Consider the following 19,921-nt stretch of genomic DNA (forward strand, 5'->3'; position numbering starts at 1 on the left):
TGATTCAGTGTCTCCACTGATGAAATGATATAATCGTCAAATTTAATGCCCACCATAAAAGTAATGTTTTAAAGTATTTTCAAAGATAGATTTAAATGCAAGGATTTGTAATTAGAAAAGTTGACAGGAAGCCTAAGAAGATCCAAGATATGCAGAAAAGAAACTAGCAGAAGCCACTATCAATTTGCTCAAATAAAATCCTTTGTGGACATGGGGACAAAGCTGATTAATTGATGGGCAAATGCAGCAATACATCCAGATAAAACCAGACTTCATTGAAACAACAGTTAATATCATACTTAGGCCAGTCTTCAGGAAATGTTATTTACTTATACACACTTTATCAATATAATTTACAACAATACTGATTGTAAATAAGACTTTGGTCCTACAATGAGACCTCTATAAGTGGAACCATTCAACAAGGTAAATTTTGAAGATATTGCAACTCACCAGCTGTATCTATCCTCAGGGTTTTAAAAAGCAGGAAATCCACTTTCTCTCTCATGAGCTGTTTCTGCAAACTCCTGGCCACATCCACACCTTTGGACACCCTGTATGGCTGCCCATCTTGAACGTAGAATGTCAATAATGTACTGCAGAGATGCACAATAAAAAAACTATCAATCAATGACATAATATATGTAGTTTTGTAATGTCCAGCATGCAGAAGAAACTCTTTAGTTATTACCACAAATTTTAATTGAAACAATGGAAAAGTTGTTCATCATCAGAGGGGTCTGTCAACCAAATCTCCAGAGACAGCAAAAGGACAATTTACAAGACACAAACTCCTGTTCACAAACCCAATGCATTGCTGTATTTAAAGCAAAGGAAGGCTATAAGGTATATTATTCCCAAGAGAATGCATTCACAATCATTTAAGTGAATCATGCCCTGAGTTTGGAAATGATTTACCATTTCACATGCCTTTTTCAAACAGGGTTAGGATTTGTAAAGCATCATAAATATTAACACTCAATCCTGAGTGTGAACAAGCTGGGGCACAGTTCCAGTATGAAAAGCCAGATAAAAACCAGCAAGTTGAAGGGTAGTGGGTGGAATGGAATCGATTCGATTGAAACACCTTGGTCTTCTGAAACACCTGGCTGGGGACTTCTACTTGGAAGGAGGCAGGGCTCATAGAATCTCCATCATCCCAATGCTGTACCTTTTGTGACAAAATGTGCTTTAAGAGAGATTTGTTCTGTTCTGTTTCTCTTGAAGACAGATGCCGAGGTCTCTGCTCCATGGAAAGGACAGTGAATAGTTTTGGGTTTTTGTAAAATTAGACAAAAGAAGCATGAGTGGGTGGAATCAGGCTCACAAAGCCCCCAGGGTTTGAGTTTTTCTTTCAGTTGTTGAAGTTGGTGTTTTTGAACTGGAAGCTGCTAGATACAGCTCTGTCCCTGCTGCTGCAGCAAAAGCCTGAGTTTTCTCTCAGCTGCTAGATTCATGCTTTTGGTTTTTCCTTTCTCCTGAACTGGAGGAGATTGCAGATGAGAGAAATCTGTTTTGCTGAATTTGCTTTTGCCAAGGGTGTGTTTATGGGATGCTGCTATATTGGAACAGTTAACAGCAATTCCATTTGCCTTCCTAATTAGTTGTTGTACCTGCAGACCAACATTCTGTGATTCATAGACAAGGACACTCAGGTCCCTCTGAATATCAGCATGCTGCAACTTTTTATCATTCAAGTAATACTCCTTTTTACTGTTACTACTACTAAAATGAATAACTTCACATTTATTTACATTCTATTCCAGCTGCCAGACCTTTGCCCACTTACTCAAAGTATCTATGTTCCTCTGCAGAGTTTCACAGGCCTCTGCACATTTTGCTCTGTCACTCATCTTAGTGTTATATGCAAACTTTGACACCGTACATATGGTCCCCAGCTCCAAATCATCTATATAAATTGTGAATAATTGCAGTCCCAACTCCGATCCCTGAGGCACACCACTAGTTATTGATTGCCAATCAGAACAGCATTACGTATCCCCACTCTTTGCTTCCAGTTGGTCAACCAATCCTTTATCCATACTAATGGTTAACCCCTAACACCATGCATCCTTATCTTATGCAGCAGCCTCTTGTCAAAATCGTTTTGGACAACTAGGTACACCACATTCACTGGGTCCCCGTTGTCCACTTTGCTCAAAATGTCTTCATAGAATTCCAAAAGATTTGTTAAACATGACCTGCCTTCATTAACCCATGCTGTGTCTGCCCAACGGGTCAATTTCTATCGGGATGCCTTGCAATTTCTCCCTTGATAATAGACTCAAGCATCTTCCCCAATACAGAGGTTAAGCTAACCGGTCTATAATTCCCCAACTTTTGTCTACCTCCCTTTCTAAACAGTGACATCACATTTGCTGTTTTCCAATCTGCTGGGACTGCCCCTGTGACCAGCGAATTTTGGAAAATTACCACCAGTGCACCTACTATTTCTCCTGCCATCTCTTTTAGTATCCTGGGATGCATTCTCTCAGGGTCAGGACACTTGTCTATCCTCAGCTCCATTAGCTTTCCCAACACTACTTCTGTAATAATGATTGTTTCCAAGTCCTCATATACTTTCATCTTTTGTCAATTATTGGCATGTTATTAGTGTCTTCCACTGCGAAGACTGATACAAAATACTTATTCAATGCCTCAGCCATTTCATCATATCCCATAACTACATGCCCCTTCTCATCTTCGAAAGGACCAATATTTACTTTAGCCACTCTTTTTTTATTTTATATATTAATAGAAACTTTTGCTATGTCTTTATATTCTGTGTTAGTTTTTTCTCATCTTCTATCTTATTTTTCTCTACAACTCTTTTTGTAGTTTTCTGTTGACCTTTAAAGTTTTCTCAATCTTCTGGTTTCATGCTGTTTTTTTCCCCACTTTGTATGCCTTCTTTTTCAATTTGATAGCCATCCTTATTTCCTTATACACCCATGCATGTTACCCCTTTTCTTACTGTCCTTCATTTTCATTGGAATATCATTTTGCTGAGCACTTGGAAAATTGCTTTGAAAGTCCTCCACTGCTCGTCAACTGCCCCACCATAAAATCTTTGTTTCCAATCTACTTTAGCCAAGTCCTCCCTCATCCTATTGTAGTCTCCCTTGTTTAAGCAGAGGACTCTGGTATTGGATTTTATCTTCACACTCTCCATCTGTATTCTAAATTCAACCATACTGTGATCTCTCCTTCCAAGAGGATCCCTAACAATGAAGGCAAATCATGATAATGGCCATTACTTGTTTAGATAGTGGTAAGCTCTCTTCTGAAAGGTGTGAGAGCAATCTTTGTGTCCTTATCCACTTCGGTCAATATGTAACTTCTATTCTGTAGCAGTGTGGTTACCTATTTAATTTTCCAACTAAAGTGGCGAACCAAGCCACTGAACCGTACCAGGGTAATGAGAGACAAACATCACCTCTGCCAGCAATGCCCACATGCTGAGAACAAATTTTAAAAGGTGCATACAATAAATAATGCTGGAAATTCTAAGCATGGTCCCTGAAGGAAGAGCCCTATTACCTGGAATCGGAATGTGCCTGAATCTTCTGGACATTGATGTCTGTGTCAAGCACCCCAAGCAGCACTGCCAGTTGTCGCACAAGAGTATCCTTCTGTTGCTCAGTCAGACTGCTCACTCCGACCTGGAGCACCAGCTCCACCAAGTCATTCTTCCTAGGATCTGTTGGCACATGCATACAAGCATCAAGTTAGACATTGGAGAACAAGGAATGTGATTTCCCATATAAATTAATATCTTTGAGAAGAAATAAACATTCTATATCCAATTGGTTCTGCACATGCCATGCCCCCCAGCTTTATCTCAAACCTTGGTGCAATTTCAGTGCTACCTAAGGACTTTCTTTGCCTTGACAGAGACACCCACATTTAACTTCATTGACAATCAGTGAGAGGCAGTAGCATAGTGGCTTTGTCACTAGACTAGTGTAGTCTGTTCTACTATAACACGATAGTTACATTCTTGTGTAACCTCATGTTATAGAAAATCTTGCTTTAGAAATATGGGAAAAACAGAGTTGGGGCGAACCACCAAAAATATCAGTAAAAATCAAAACAAAAATAGTAGTTAGCCTGACACAAATGATAGCACAGTCTAAATAAATGTTAAAATCTTATAGTTTAACGAAATAATTCAATAAATTTATCACTTTAACGGTTTCTGAGTTTGCTCAATTACAGTACTGTATAAAGACAGGGGCTGAGGGTCATCATCAGCATCATCATTACTCTCAGGTGCAGTTCTGGGTGCAGGATTACGGTGAAAGAAAATATTTAGACCAGAAGTGGGTGGCTGTGGTTCACTGTCCTCAGATTGTTTCTTGGGGGTTGGATTAAAAAGGGCATCTAGTCTTTGAAGCTGTTCATAGGGTCTCAGATACAACTTAATGCCATGAACTGCTATCCTGCTGCGTTCTGCATTGTAGTCATTGCCCTCTAACAGCTGCAACTGTTTCTCAACTTCCCTCAGGATCGAAGACAAAAGAGAAGTGGAGAGTTCTCATGGGGCTGCATCCTGGAGTTCTTCATCTTCATCTTGAGCTTCAATTTCCCTCACAGCGGCAAGTTGTTGTAGATCAGTCTCCCACTTCTTCAAATCCAAATTGCTTGGCAAGAGTGCCACAATGTTCTCTGATCGCTGGAAGCTCCTCTGATGGTTCAATACCTTTAAAATCATGAAGAAAATCTGGGAGCAGCTTCTGCCAAACTCTGTGCAAGCAGTCCTTCCTGACATCACCCCAGGCTTCCACAATGATTTCAATAACATTCTTAATATTAAAGCTCTTCCAAAATTGAAGGACACTGTCCTCATTATCCCCCTCAGTTGCTACAACCAGTTTCCTGAATGTACACCTTAAATAATAAGTTTTAAAAGCTGCTATTGCCCCCAGTCCATGGGTTGAAATGAGAGAGTTTGTGTTCGGAGTAGAAATAGCAATTTGATGTTTTCAGAAAGCTCACCAATGGTGGGAGGATGGCTTGGTGCATTGCCCAGAGTGAGGAGAATCTTGAAATCCAAATCTTTTCTTCCACAATAATTTCTAAAAAAAAAAATCCTTGACAACATCAACATTAAGGTCAGAAAAAAATTGCCCCGTCATCCAATCTCTTTTGCTTGTCCTGAAGTAAACACTTAGAGTGGGTCTAAGGTAACCTGGGAAGGAATAGCATGAGAGCCAACGGAAATATGCGTTTTTAAAAAATCGTTGCCCTTGACACTAAGAGTACATTTGTGTAAGTATGATATCATGAAGCTCTAGCAACACTGGAGTCAATAGAACAGGAGGCAAGGTCTCCCCTGGTTGGAGCCATATGTGGTACACAGGAAGATGGTTGTGGTTGTTTAGAGTTCGGTTATCTCAACTCCAAGATATCTCTGCAGGAGTTTCTCAGGGTCATGTTCTCAGCCCAATCATCTCCAGTTGCTTCATCAATGACCTTCCCTCAACATAAGGTCATAAGCAGGGATTCACCAATAATTTCACAGTGCATGTTCAATTTCCATGTTTAAATGCAGCAAGATATGGACAATATCCAGGCTTGGGCTGAAAGTAACATTCACGCCACACAAATGCCAGGCAATGACCATCGCTAATAAGAGACAATCTAACCACCATCCCTTGACATTCATCACTGAATCCCCATTATCAACATACTGAGGATTACCTTTCACCAGAAACTCAACTGGGTGTACAAATGCAGTGGTTACAAGAGCAGGTCAAAGTTTATCAATCCTGTAGCAAATAAATCCCGTAGCCCCAAAGCCTGTTCACAAGGCACAAGTCAGGAGTGTAATGGAATATTCCCCACTTGCTTGGATGAATGTAGCTCCAACAACATGAAAGAAACTTGACACTATCTAAACAAAGCACCCTACTTGATTGGAACCCCTTGCACAAACATTCGCTCCATCCATGACTGAAGCTCAGTAGCAGCGTCTGTACTCAGTACACGTTGCATTGCAGAAATTCACAAAGGCTCCTTTGACTCACCTTCCAAATCCATGACCACTTCCACCTTGAAGGACAAGGACAACAAATATATCAGAACACCACCAGCTGCAAGTACTCCTCCAAGTAATACATTGTCCTGACTTGGAAATATTCCACCTTTCCTTCATTGTTGCCAGAACTACACAAGGCAGCATTTTGGACCTTTTATCTAAGGTAAGATATACTGGCATTGGAGGCCATCCAGAGAAATTGACCCCAGGCATGGAGGAACTCTCTCATGAGAGGATGAGTAGATTGGGCCTGTGCTCATTGGAATTTAGAAGAATAAAAGGCAACATTATTGAAATATATAAGATTCGTAAGGGAGGATGCGAACAAAGTGAATGCAGAAAGGCTGCGCCCCTTTGCGGAATAATTTAGGATTACAGGGCATAGTCTCAGAGGAAGGGGTTGCCCAGTTAGGACAAAGGTGAGGAGGAACTTCCTTCTCAGAGGATAGTGCATCTGTGAAATTCTTTACTGCAGATGACTGTTGAAGCTGGATCATTATATAGATTCAAGGCTGTAACTAAAAGATTTTTAATTAGTAAAAGAGTCAAGGATTATGTTAAAAAGCAGGCAAGTGCAATTGGGGATTCTCATATCAGCCACCATCTCATTGGATGGCAGAGCAGAGATGATGGGCCAAATTGTTCAGTTCTGCTGCCAAGTCTTTGGTCTTAAAACTAGATGTTGAGACACTTTGGCCAGATTCCTTTCCGCTCCTCACTCAAAGTCCATGCACAGTTTCAGCAGCTGTCATTGGATAACAATAAGGAATGAAGTCACAAGTCAGTTTTTCTGGTCCAAGGGCTCTGAGGCTATATGTGGCTGGTTCCCAGGGGCTGTGATTTAAATAGAATTCAAGGAAGAGCACACAGTTAACAGCGTTGGTCCACAAACACTCTATCACCTAACCTGGTCGTACTTCAACAGTGGTGCTATCTGTGTCCGACTCCCCATTTGCATCAGTGACTTTCAGGTGAAAAACATACTTCCCTTCCACAAGGTTAGTTAGCTGCAGTCTTGCTTCATGATCTGAATAATGTATTACCTCCTGTGTTAGATAGAAAGACATTTGTTAAAAAGCAAACATAAAAAGCCTGTACTGAAGAGATTTCAATCAGATGAAAAGTTAAAAGCTGCTAAAAACATAAGATGTGTTTAGTCTGATCTGCCTGACAGTAGAGTCTCTTTGCTTTAACCCTAAGCTTTCTTATTGCAGTTTATTTTCTATTTGCTGCAAAACTCCTGAGAAGAACCAGGGAGATACAAAATGGGACATGGCATGTAACCTGGAGAGTATGAAATTATTCACCTTGATGGTAAGAACAGAAAGCTGAAACTTTATTGCTGGAACAGCACAGCAGGTCAGGCAGCATCTAGGGAACAGAAGATTCGACGTTTCGGGCACATGCCCTTCTTCTGTTCCCTAGATGCTGCCTGACCTGCTGTGCTGTTCCAGCAATAAAATTTCAGCTTTGATCTCTAGCGTCTGCAGACCTCACTTTCTCCGGTAAGAACAGAAAAGCAGTCTTAAGTTTTAAAAGACATTACATTTCAAAATATTTGAGTTCAAAGAGACTTGGGCTACTCATACATGGAACACATTAAAACAGCACCTAACTAAAGCAAGCAATTAGGAAAGCGGATGGAGTATTGAATTTTATTGTAAGGAGAATGGAGTATAAGAATTAAGCAAGTCTTGCTGTAATTGAATAGAGCTTTGGTGACATCATATCTGGAACACTTTTGGTCTTCATTTATAAGGAAGGAGATACTTGCACAATGAAGTCACAGAGACAGAGAATGACATATGACAGAGAATTTCTTCTCTAAAGAGATTTAGGAGTCTCTGGAATCCCTTGCCACAGATAGCGAAGGGGCCAGAGTCCTTGAGTATATTTAAGGCTGAGATAGATAGATTACAACCAAGGTTTATGGGGAAAGGGCAGAAATGTCAGATTAGTCATGATCCTATTGAATGGCGGAACAGGTTCGAGGGGCAGATGATCTACTCAAGCTCCTATTTCATATGGTCTTCTTTGGTTCATGGGGTAAAAAGATTGTGCTATGACACGAGACTGAGAAAATTGGGGTTAGAAAAATTAAGCGAAACGCAAAACTCTTCAAGGGTTTGCCAGAATAAACAAGAAGCTTATTCCCCCTGGGCTGGGAAATCTGGAACGCAGCACCACAGTCTCAGGATAGGGCAACTTTGACTTTTTTCCTGAAAATGGGTGCTAACACTGGACATTAATTATATTCAAGGCTGTCACTGACAGATTTTTAATCTGTAAGGAAATCAAGGATTATGTGAAAAAGCAGGAAAGTGGAGTTGGGGATTATCACGTCAGCCACAAATTCATTGGATGGCTATTTGTAGTTCAAAAGAAACAACATTCAGAGATGCAGAACAAATGATGGCGAAGATTGGATTATATGGAATGATTTACAATAAATCAACACAACTTTTGCAATGGAAGCAAAGTATATTTTATCTGTGGGTTCATGATTTACTAATCTTAAATTGCTGATAACAAAATATATGTATCCTCACAGGCATGCAAATTAATTTAGTTTGTCAAATTGTTAGAAAAGATTTAGAATATATAGTAAAGGAAATTTCTTTAACATGGTTTCATGATTTAGGACAGATATGCTGTTAATGAAGATTGAATTAGATAGGTGAATGAAGGAAAGGGAAAGATATGGAAATAGGGCAAGTAAATATAATTGCAACACAGAGGTTAAACATTGACACAGAAAGTGGAATCAAATGGCCCATTTTCATGGTTTAATTCCTATACATCTCTTTGATGTTAAAATAAGAACAATTCAACCTAACATTTCCATCAAAAGCAGAAAATACAGCACTTGATTAATCTTTATAAACCACCCCACCTGCCCCCAGTCCTTTAACTGTCCAGGAACTCTGCATTCTTCCAACTCTTGCATAACCCACACTACCTTTGCCCCACCATCAGAGGCCATATCTTCAGACACCTAGTCTCTGGAAATTCCCTTCATAAACTTTTCTACCAATCTTCCCTCCTTTAAGAGGCCTCCTTAAAAAAAAGTTTGACAATCATGTGGCAAGCTGTCAGATTTTAACTGATAATGCTCCTTGTTGGTGATTTTGTTGTGTTTGTCTGTTGGCTGTTCTCTGTGCTATCTGCAGTTAGTCAAGCCCGAGCATATAGTGACAAAGAAAAAGAAACTGAAAGTAAACTAGCAGCTGCGAACACAGACATTTCAAAGTATTGAATAAAACTCTTGTTCATACATAGAGCCTTGGTGTGTGTCATCTCTGCACATCTCCAAGGCACAACACAATAACAAGAAGATGGAGAACCATTTAAGTTCACCAACTCTGGCTCCTTTCCTTTCTTCACGAGGAGATCAACCCATACCATGGGATTAGGTGGATTTCAGGTTTCAAGATCTACTTGGTAACAATGGGTATGGGACTTTTACAGGTAACAATGACTAGTGATAGATGTCCATTATCTCAAGTCAGAGAAACGTCAAGCAGTGCCCAGAAAGAAATCTATGTTTGATATGGCAGTGAGTGCTCTTGAAAAGTGTTTTGGGCAAAAAAAAACTGTGATGCTTGAATGATACCCTGCCAGGAAACTAGTGAACTTACAAAACAAGACATGGCAGTGTTGTGGCAGTTGGCTTCTATATGCAAATTTGGTAAAACTAACCTTTAAGCTAATTTGTAACCAACACACTGAAAAATATTTAATTCTATCAATTTGGGAATGCCTAGGCATCTTGTGGCTTAATGGGTGGCATCACCACCTTGGGATCAGAAGCTCCAGGTTCAAGTCTCACCCCAGGACATGATGACCAAGGAAGATGTGTTCAAAGCACAAATAGATTGATTATGTGACGATACTATTGGCTTTAAGAGGTGTATTTTGTGCTTTACTTTTATGAAGAAAGGTCGAGACATAGCTGGCATGCAGTTTGTTCAATGCCAATCAAGTAAAAAGCTTGTGAAGACTTGTTTTTCTTTAAAGTTGGAACAATAAAAGCAGCCTGAATGGGTGGTGTCAAGCTCCCAAAGAACAAAGATTTTTAGTTTTAGCTTTCAACTGTCGCTGGGTCTTAAAGCCGGATGTGAAACCTCTCTCTGTTCCAGCTAAAAGCTGGCGTTCTCTTCCTGCTGCTAGAATTACATGAAACAAGCTATTTTACTGAATTTTTACCTCTGCCAAGGGTGTGATTATGGGAACAGTTAATTAGTAGTTAATATATGCATTATTCTGTTAAGCATTTTCAAAGAGTTACAATTAAGCCAATTCTTTTCTTTTTATTCTCTCTGTATTTTAATTTTAGTGTAAAAGAAAATGTGTTTTGCTTAAAGTCATCATGTGGAGGTGCCAGTGTTGGACTGGGATGGACAAAGTTAAAAATCACACAATACCGGGTTATAGTCCAATAGGTTTATCTGAAAGTACTAGCTTGCAGAGCGCTGCTCCTTCGTCGGGTAGCTAGTGATGAAGGAGCAACACTCTGAAAGCTAATAATTCCAAATAAACCTGGTGTTGTATGATTTTTAACTGTGCTTGAAGTCGAGTAGTTTGACCAAATGAATTGCATCTGGAACTCAACACCTTACACTTGCCTTTAAAATAAGAACAAGTTAGGGTCTAGACTATTTTCTTAATATATTTCGAGGGGGGTTTGATCTGGTCCATGACAATTTTCAACCTGCAAATCCTTCCACACATACCAATGGCAGCCAGTGCAGTTTGGTCAGCCTGGTCAGCCACATACCAATGGCCAGGTCAGCCATTGGTGGAAGCAACTTTAAGCGACTACCATCATAGCTCCAGACTATGGCACACATATAAAGTTGCTCATTGCCACATTAACCTGATGCCCTGAGTGAATTAGAGATGTATACAGCACAGAAACAGACTCTTTGGTCCAACACATCCATCCCATCCAGATTCCAAAATTAATCTAGTCCTACTTGTCTGCAATTGGCTCATATCTCTCTAAACCTTTTCTATTCATACACCCATCCAGATGCCTTTTAAATGTTGTAATAGAGTCAGAGGTAAACAGGCAGGGGAATGGAAGAACACAGCAAGGCATGCAGCATCAGGAGATGCAGAAGTCGGCATTTCGGGTATAACCGTTCTTCAGGACTAGCTTGTTGTGTTCTTCCAGTCCCCTGCCTGTCTACTTTGGATTCCAACATCTGCAGTTTCTATTTTATCTGTAATAGAGTCAGAGTCATACAGCATGAATTGCAGCCTATCACCACCACTCATACAGAATGATGATTTCACTTTGAAAAAAACAGAACTTTAGCTGTCCAAATCAAATCTGTCATGTTTGATTCAAAAATTAAAAAAAATGCTCCCTTGTCATTTGCTACAGAGAGCTGTCCAAAAGGTAAAAAGTTAAAGTTATGCAACTGTTCACAATTATTGAAGAAGTGTAAATTAGATACTCACACCTGCAGCAGGACTCTGGCCATCCCGCGTCCAAAGATAAGATACAATGTCTTGGTCATCAGTGGAGTTGGAACCATCAAGGGTGATGGAGTTATTGGGTAAAGCCAGAAAATGGTTACCTCCAGCATTAGCTACAGGACGATTATTGGTTTCTTAAAAATATATACAAAAATCAGTCTTCACGTGTCATTGATAGACCATTTTAGTGAACAGTTATAAATTTCTAGGTTTATAAATTATGTTTATGAGAATGAAATTGGTAGTATAAAATGATTTCTAGCCATTTTTGTTGAACTTTTCTCATTCAGGTGCCTGAGAGTCCAATAAGATGGGCATCTGAAATTAATTTCCTACCAATACCAAGTAAATAATTTTCAGCAGGCAACACAGAAAGTGAAACAACAGCCAAGTTCACCTATAAAACAGACTTGAGTCTTCTATTGTGCACAGATGTCAATTATGTTGGACATGGTGTTTGACAGAAGTACAAAGTGAGAATTACTACCGCACAGTGAGAGTACCGCAAGTGAAAATCTCACTTAGAAGTACAGCTTCAAAATGTATCCATGGGTAATAGGTACAATAAAGAGAATAAGGAACAGCTGAGAGGGGCTTTACTCTTGCATACAGCATACAATGTAGAGAATGTGATATATCTGTGATTTTGTTTACCTTTATATAAAGCACATAGTACAAAATATACAATATATGGAAGTTCTTCTAACTTTATAAAACACAAAAAATGGAAAAGATTGGAGCTGATCAGCAAATAAAGCTTAAGCAGTCTTTAACAATGACTTGAAGGCATTATATAAAATATTTGTTATTCTCATTTAACATGATTCATATAGGGGAGGCGATGGTGATTAGATTAGATTGTGGAAACAGGCCCTTCGGCCCAACCAGTCCACACTGACCCTCCAAAAAGAGTAACCCACCCAGACTCACTTCCCTCTGACTAATGCACCTAGCACTAAGGGAAATTTAGCATGGCCAATTCACCTGACCAGTCCATCTTTGTACTGTGGGAGGAAACCGGAGCTCCCGGAGGAAACCCACGCAGACACGGGGAGAATATGCAAACTTCACACAGTCACCCAAGGCTGGAAATGAACCTGGGACCCTGGTGAGCCACCGTGCCATCCTGTCTATTGGTATTATCGCTGGACTGTTAATTCAGGTAATAATCTGGGGACCAACGTTTGAATCCTACCATGGCAGATGGTGGAATTTGAACTCAAAACAAAATCTGGAATTAAGAGTCTAATGTTGACCATGAATCCATTGTCAATTGTTGGAAAAACCCATCAGGTTCACTAATTTCCTTTAGGGAAGGAATGGTTGACCACAAATCTCTCCCACTCTTACTGGTTGCCATCCTTACCTGGTCTGGCCTACGTGAGACTCCAGATCAACACCAATGTGAGTGACTTTTAACTGTCCTCTGGGCAATTAGGGATGGGCAGTAAATGCTATCCCAACCAGCGAGGTCCTCATCCCATGAATGAATAAAAAAATAAATAAATTCCACCTGGCCTTTGAGTTGAGATTTTCTCTCATTGTACTTAACAGTGTGCCAAGTGACTTTGTAGTGTTGTTATAAATGAACACAGTGTTCATGTGATTGCTGGACTCAATTTCCTCCCTCTTATGTCAGGAGGGATATAGTTGGATTTGAGGCAGATCTGAGAGGTGTCATTAGGTTTATTCCAAGGGTTGTCATATGAGGACCGATTGAGCAGGTTCTTCTCTTCTTTCATGGGACACAGATATCACTCACAAATCCAGCATTTGTTGCGCATCCCTAAATGCACTTGAACTGAAGACTTCAGAGGAAGTTAAGAATTGCTGTGGGTCTGGAATCACATGTCGGCCACAACAAGTAAGGGTGGCAGATTTCCCTCCCTGAAGAACATTTGTGAACAGGTGAGTTTCTATAACAATTGAAGACTTTTTTATAGTAATCTTGAACAAGACTGTTAATTCCAGTTTTAAGAAATTAAACTGAAATTTCACCAGTAGCAGTATGTGATCTGAATGGATGACCCCAGAGAATTATGATATGGAGGTGCCGATGTTGGACAGAGGTGGACAAAGTCAAACATCACATGACACCAGGTTATAGTTCAACAGGTTTATTTGAAACCGCAAGCTCTCAGAGCCAACGCTCCTTCCTCAGGCAGCTAGTGAGACAGAATACATTGGACACAGAATTTAGAGAGAAAGATCAATGGGTCATACAACTTATGCAAATGTATTGAACAAACCTAGATGGCTAATAAGTCTTTAATGGAGGTGCAGTTTCGATTGATTAATATGTAAATCCCTGCCTCAAGATAACTGCAGGTTTTATCAGAATAAAGGTGACCCCTTAGGTCAAACAATACATTTTAAGTGTGAGGCCATGTTTCAAATCTGTTTGTATCTCATCCTGGAACCAGACTGTTTTTTTTTCCAAAGTAGAAATTTATAAAATGCCACACTGAATGACTGTCTAGAGATTGTGTGCTTTTTGAACAAAATAGAATGTACTTGCAAATTCAAATTTACAAATGCAATCTCACTCCAAAGATTTATATGTGTGCAAGTGAGTGAAGGAGTCGGAGAGAGACCGTGTGTGTGCTCTTGAAAGAGAGAATGTATGTGTATGCTGAAGAGGGAGCGTGTGAGAGTGTGAGGGAGTATATGTGTGAGAGCATGCATGTAAGTGTGTGTGAGAGTGAGGTGTGCTTGAGAGGGAGTGCGCATGAGTCTGAGGAGGTATATGCACATGAGAGTGAGAGTGTGAGAGAGAGTCTGTGTGTGTTGCTGAGAGAGAAAGTACATGTATATGTCCATGCGTAAGAGTGTGTTTGTGAGTGTGAGAGAGAGAGAGAGAGAGAGAAAGAGAGAGAGAGAGAAAGAGAGAGAGAACATAGTGTGGTGGGGTCACTTGTAGTGTGACATGAACCCAAGATCCAAGTTGCAGCCACCCTCATGGTATCAAACATGGCCATCACCTCCTGCTCAGCGACCTGCGTTGTTGCATATCCCGAAGTCCACCTTAGAGGGCGTTTACCCAAAGATCCAAGGCTGAATGTCCTTGACCAGTGAAGGGCTCCCCCACTGGGAGGAACATCCTTGTCTGGCGATTGTTGTGCAATGTCCATTCATCCATTGTCGTAGCGTCTGTTTGGCCTCAGCAATCTACCATGCCTGTGGACATTCTTGCCTGCAGCATATGAGATAGACAACATTAGCCGAGTCACATGACTATCTGCCATGCACGAGGTGGGTGATGTCCCTACATGTAATGGTAGTATCCATGCGGTGGTTACCATGACAGGGTTGTGTGGTGTTATGGTTGATGCTGTCCTTAAGGCTGGGCAGTTTGCTACAAACAATGGTCTGTTTAAGGTTTGGTGGTTGTTTGAAGGCGAGAGGTGGAGGCGTAGGGAAGATCTTGGAGAGATGCTCATTGTCATCAATAATGTGTTGCAGGCTGCAAAGAACATGGCGTAGGTTTCTCTGCTCCTGGGAAGTACTGGATGATTAAGGGTATCCTATCCTATTGGGGCAGCACGGTGGCTCAGTGGTTAGCACTGCTGCCTCGCAGCGCCAGGGACTTGGGTTCGAATCCAGCCTCGGGCGACTGTCTGCGTGGAGTTTGCACATTTGCCCCGTGTCTGCGTGGGTTTCCTCCCACAGTCCAAAGATGTGCAGGTCAGGTGAATTGGCCATGCTAAACTGCCCATAGTGATAGGTGCATTAGTAGTGAGTAAGGGAATGGGTCTGGGTGGGTTACTCTTCGGAGGGTCAGTGTGGACTTGATGGGCCGAAGAGCCTGTTTCCACACTGTCAGGAATCTAATCTAATGTATCGGTCATATCCAGTGTCTATCTCCTGAGGAGATCGAGACAGTTTTATGCAATGGCACGTTGGAACTGGCAATTGATGAGTTGAGCATCATGTTCTGTTCTTATGAGGATGTCCTTCAGCACCTTCAGGTGTTCTTTGTTTTCCTCATCTGAACAGATCCTGTGTGTGTGTAGGGCTTGTCTGTAGGGGATGGCTGTTTTAATATGTTTAGGGTGGAAGATAGAGAAGTGCAGCATCGTGGGGGTATCTGTGAGCTTACGGTAGAGTGAGACTGAGGTGTCTGTCCTTGTTGGAAATGCATGTTTCCAAGAATGAGACTGATTCTAAAGAGTAGTCCATGGTAAGTCTGATGGTAGGATGAAACTCGTTGATATCACAATCTAATTCTTTCAGTGACTCCTCACCATGGGTCCAGAGGAAGAAAATGTTGTCAATGTATCTGCTGTAAAGCCTTATTTGGAGGTCCTGTGCAGCAAAGAAGTCTTGTTCAAATTTGTGCATGAAAATGTTGGCATATTGGAGTGCAAATGTGGTCCCCATGGCTGTTCTGTGTGTCTGGATAAAGAACTGGCTGTCGAAGGTGACAGTTTGAGGATACGTGTCCAGCCAAGGGCAATGCCTCTCCGAGGGGTCCAAAACAGCCTCAGTTCTCAATAGCAACAACTGTTAATCTCCGGACACTAGCCTACAATTCATCCACTTCATCCTCGACCACATCCTTCACCTTTGACAACCAGTTGTTTATCTAGACACACGGAACAGCAATGGGGACCACATTTGCATCCAATATGCCAACATTTTCATGCACAATGTTGAGCAAGACCTCCGACCAATGCTTTACACCAGACACACTGACGACATTTTCTTCTTCTGGACCTATGCCAAGGAATCATTGAAACTACACAATGGTATCAACAGGTTTCATCCCACCATCAGACTTACCATGGACTACTCTTTCCAATCAGTCTCATTCTTGGACACACACATGTCCATCAGAGACAGACACCTCAGTACCTCACTCTACCCACAAGCTCACAGATACCCCCATGATGCTGCATTTCTCGAGCTTCCATTCTAAACATGTTAAAAAAAGCCATCCCCTACAGACAAGCCCTATGCATACACAGGATCTGCTCGGATGAGGGGGAATGCAAAGAACACCTGAAGGTGCTGAAGGATGCCCTCATAAGAACAGGATATGATGCCCAATTTATCAATCGCTAGTTTTGACGTGCTACAGCAAGAAACCATCATGACCTCCTCTGGAGTCGAACACGGGATACCTTTTGTTGTCCATACTTCCCGGGAGCGGAGAAACTACGCCATGTTCTTCGCAGTCTACAACACATTATTGATGATGATGAGCATCTCCAAGATCTTCCCTACACCTCCACTTCTTGCCTTCAAACAACCACCAAACCTTAAACAGACCTTTGTTCACAGCAAACTGCCCAGCTTTTAGGTAAACGTCAACCACAACACCTTACAACCCTGTCATGGCAACCACTGCAAGGCCTGTCAAAGCATAGACATGGATACTACCATTACACATGAGGACACCGCCCACCACGTGTGCGCCAGGTACTGATGTGACTCGGCCAATGTTGTCTAACTCATACGCTGCAGGCAAGGATGCCCAGAGGCATGGTTCATTGGCGAAACAAGCAGATGCTACGACAACGGATGAATGGACATTGCGCAACAATTGCCAGACAGGGATGCTCCCTCCCATTCAGCGGTCAGGGACATTCAGCCTCGAATCTTTGGGTAAACATCCTCCAAGGCAGACTTCAGGACATGCAACATGGCAGAGTCGCCAAGGAGAGGCTGATAGCCATGTTTGATACCCATGAGGATGGCCTCAACCAGATTATTGTGTTCATGTCACACTACAGGTGACTCCACCACACTATACACTCTTACACACACACTCTCGCATAAACACACACACACTCACACAGACCCTCTCTCACATACACACACTCTCTCCCAAGCATGCATGCATACAAACACAAATAACGTACTCACACTCTCTCACAGGCATATCCTCACTCACACTCACACACAGTCCCTCTCAAGCACACTCACACACTTTCTCTCTCTCAAGACCACATGCGTACACATACATACACTCTCTCCCTCACACACACACACACACCTTATAGAGTGAAATCGCATTTATAAATTTGAATTTGCAGGTACATTCTATTTTGTTCAAACAGCACACAATCTCTAGACAGTCATTCAGTCAGTGTGGCATTTTAAAAATTTCTACTTTGGAAATAAAACCAGTCTGGCTCCAGGATGAGACACAAACAGACTTGAAATGTGGCCTCACCCCTAAAATACATTGTCTGATCTAAGGTATCACCTTTATTCTGGTGAAACCTGCAGTTATCTTGAGGCAGGGATTTACATATTAATCAATCAAAACCTGCACTTACAATCCAACTGATTAGGGACTTAACAGCCATCTAGGTTTGTTCAATATATTTGCATAAATTGTATGACCCATTGATCTTTCTCTGTAAATTCTGTGTCTGATGTATTCTCTCTCACTAGCTGCCTAAGGAAGGAGCGGTGGCAGTTTCAAATAAACCTGTTGGATTATAGCCCAATGTCGTGTGATTTTGACCAGAGAATTAGTAAACTTACATCAGAGTCACCCCTATCGGAATGTAAATTCATTGCAGTTTAGAAAAATGAGAGCCATTGTTAATGAAAGATTATGAGGAGGCTTGAAAAGTTGATCCTAATAGGATGTTAACCCCTCATAAGGAAATTTAGGACCAGGAGGCATTGTTTCAGAGTATAGGGGCAGCCATTTAAGATGGAGATGAGGATGAATTTCTTCTTTCAGAGTGTCATAAATCTTTGAAATCTTCCGCCCTAGAGAGGAGTGGAGAATAACTCATTGAATATATTCAAGACTGAAGCAAATAAATTTGTGAAAAATTACAAAGTCAGCTTTATGGGGAACAGGCAGAAAAGTGGAGTTGAGGCTTAGATCACACCAGCCATAATCTTATCAGGTGCTGCAGCAGGGTCAGAGAGTGGAATGGCCTTCTACTGCTCCTATTACTTACACCATGGCAGGAAACTGAAAGATTAGCATTAGTATGTCATAATGACTAGAAAACTCTGCCTGGCCTTCTCAGCTGATAGTTTAATGGTGTTTTTTTTACCCTGGTGCGTGAAACAGTAAGCTGAAAGGTACGATAAAATACCCACAGCATCATGAGACAAAGAATTGAACAAAAATTCCATACACAATTCAAACACTGGAATGACATTCAATTATAGCTGAAATATGAGTTACACTTAACTGACTTTCTTTGATAGTGACTGCCACTGTTTTTGAGCTGCTTAGGCCTTGCTGGTCAGTGACAGTCAGCCTGAATTGGTATGTCCCAACGTGAAGCCCTATCACTGTGGCCACAGCCTTGTTATTATCCTCAACTTTCACATCAGGGCCACTGAAATAAAGAACTTGCACTTACATAGTGCATTTCACAGAACCAAGCCATCCCAAAGTATACTACAGCCAACGGTATACCTTGAGTTACAACAGTAATGAAGGAAATACAGTAGCTAATTTGTTCATAGAAACAGTAATATGATTATGAAAAGGCAATTTGTTTTTCACTGAAAGAAAGGGTAAATATTGGTCAGGAAACTGCACAGCTTTTCTGAAAAATAGCGGTATACGAGTGATTACCTCTGCCCAAGAGTATAGGCAAGGTTGGTTTAACATTACATCCAAATGATAGCACTGTCAACAACAGAGTAGTATGCATTCATTACTGCACTGGGGTTGCCAGCCTAGATGTTGTGCTCAAAGCTCCAAAGTGGGGCCAAGAGACCAGTGTCAAGATTAGAGTGGTGCTGGAAATGCACAACAGGAGCTCTTCATCAGATTTCCTGATGAAGGGCTCCTGCCCGAAACATCGATTTTCCTGCTCCTGGGATGTTGCCTGACCTGCTGCACTTTTCCAGCACCACTCTAATCTTGACTCTAATCTCCAGCATCTGCAATCCTCACTTTCACCTATGAGACCAGTGTCCTACCAGTCATAACTGAGACTGCTGGGTATCAAATAGGAAAGGAAATTGCCAACTCTGCTCTGGTTAATTGCTGTTATCGGAAAGGCCACAAATGTATGCTAGATTTAGAATTTTAACATACAATACATTCTATCAAGACATATTTCATCAAGAATCTGATTTGTCAAATATTATCAATGCTCATAATAACAAAGCACAACTTTTAACTTAAAATTCAGTTATAAATATTAAGTTTCACTTTTTTTAAAGTGATCTGGAGCCTTGTAATTTTAATGCAGAGGACATTGACCAGGATTGTAACATGGATGAGGAACTTCACGTTTACGTAGAGACTAAAGAATCTGCAATTGTTCTCCTTATAGTAGGAGAGACTAAGGGCTGACTTAACATGTTCAAAATTATGAAGGGTTTTGATTAAACAAATGAAACACTTCCTGCTGGCAGAAAGGCCAGGATCAGAAAGCAAAGATTTAAGATAATTAGCATGGAACA

General features: G+C 41.1%; 1 protein-coding gene across 5 annotated transcripts in view; it reads right to left on the reverse strand.

Moving 5' to 3' along the window:
- The window catches only part of LOC122564389 (dyslexia-associated protein KIAA0319-like), a 119,328-nt gene that overhangs the window by 8,891 nt on the left and 90,516 nt on the right, over positions 1–19,921 (reverse strand). For all 5 annotated transcript variants that reach the window (XM_043719179.1, XM_043719176.1, XM_043719175.1 and 2 more), the window contains exons 13-17: positions 18,695–18,840; positions 11,507–11,658; positions 6,948–7,086; positions 3,541–3,700; positions 454–596 (exon numbers count right to left, since the gene is read on the reverse strand). In XM_043719179.1, coding sequence (XP_043575114.1) covers positions 454–596; positions 3,541–3,700; positions 6,948–7,086; positions 11,507–11,658; positions 18,695–18,840 — 740 coding nt within the window. The remainder of the gene's footprint in view (positions 1–453; positions 597–3,540; positions 3,701–6,947; positions 7,087–11,506; positions 11,659–18,694; positions 18,841–19,921) is intronic.

This window comes from Chiloscyllium plagiosum, chromosome 29 (genome assembly GCF_004010195.1).
Source record: "Chiloscyllium plagiosum isolate BGI_BamShark_2017 chromosome 29, ASM401019v2, whole genome shotgun sequence".
NCBI lineage: Eukaryota > Metazoa > Chordata > Chondrichthyes > Orectolobiformes > Hemiscylliidae > Chiloscyllium > Chiloscyllium plagiosum.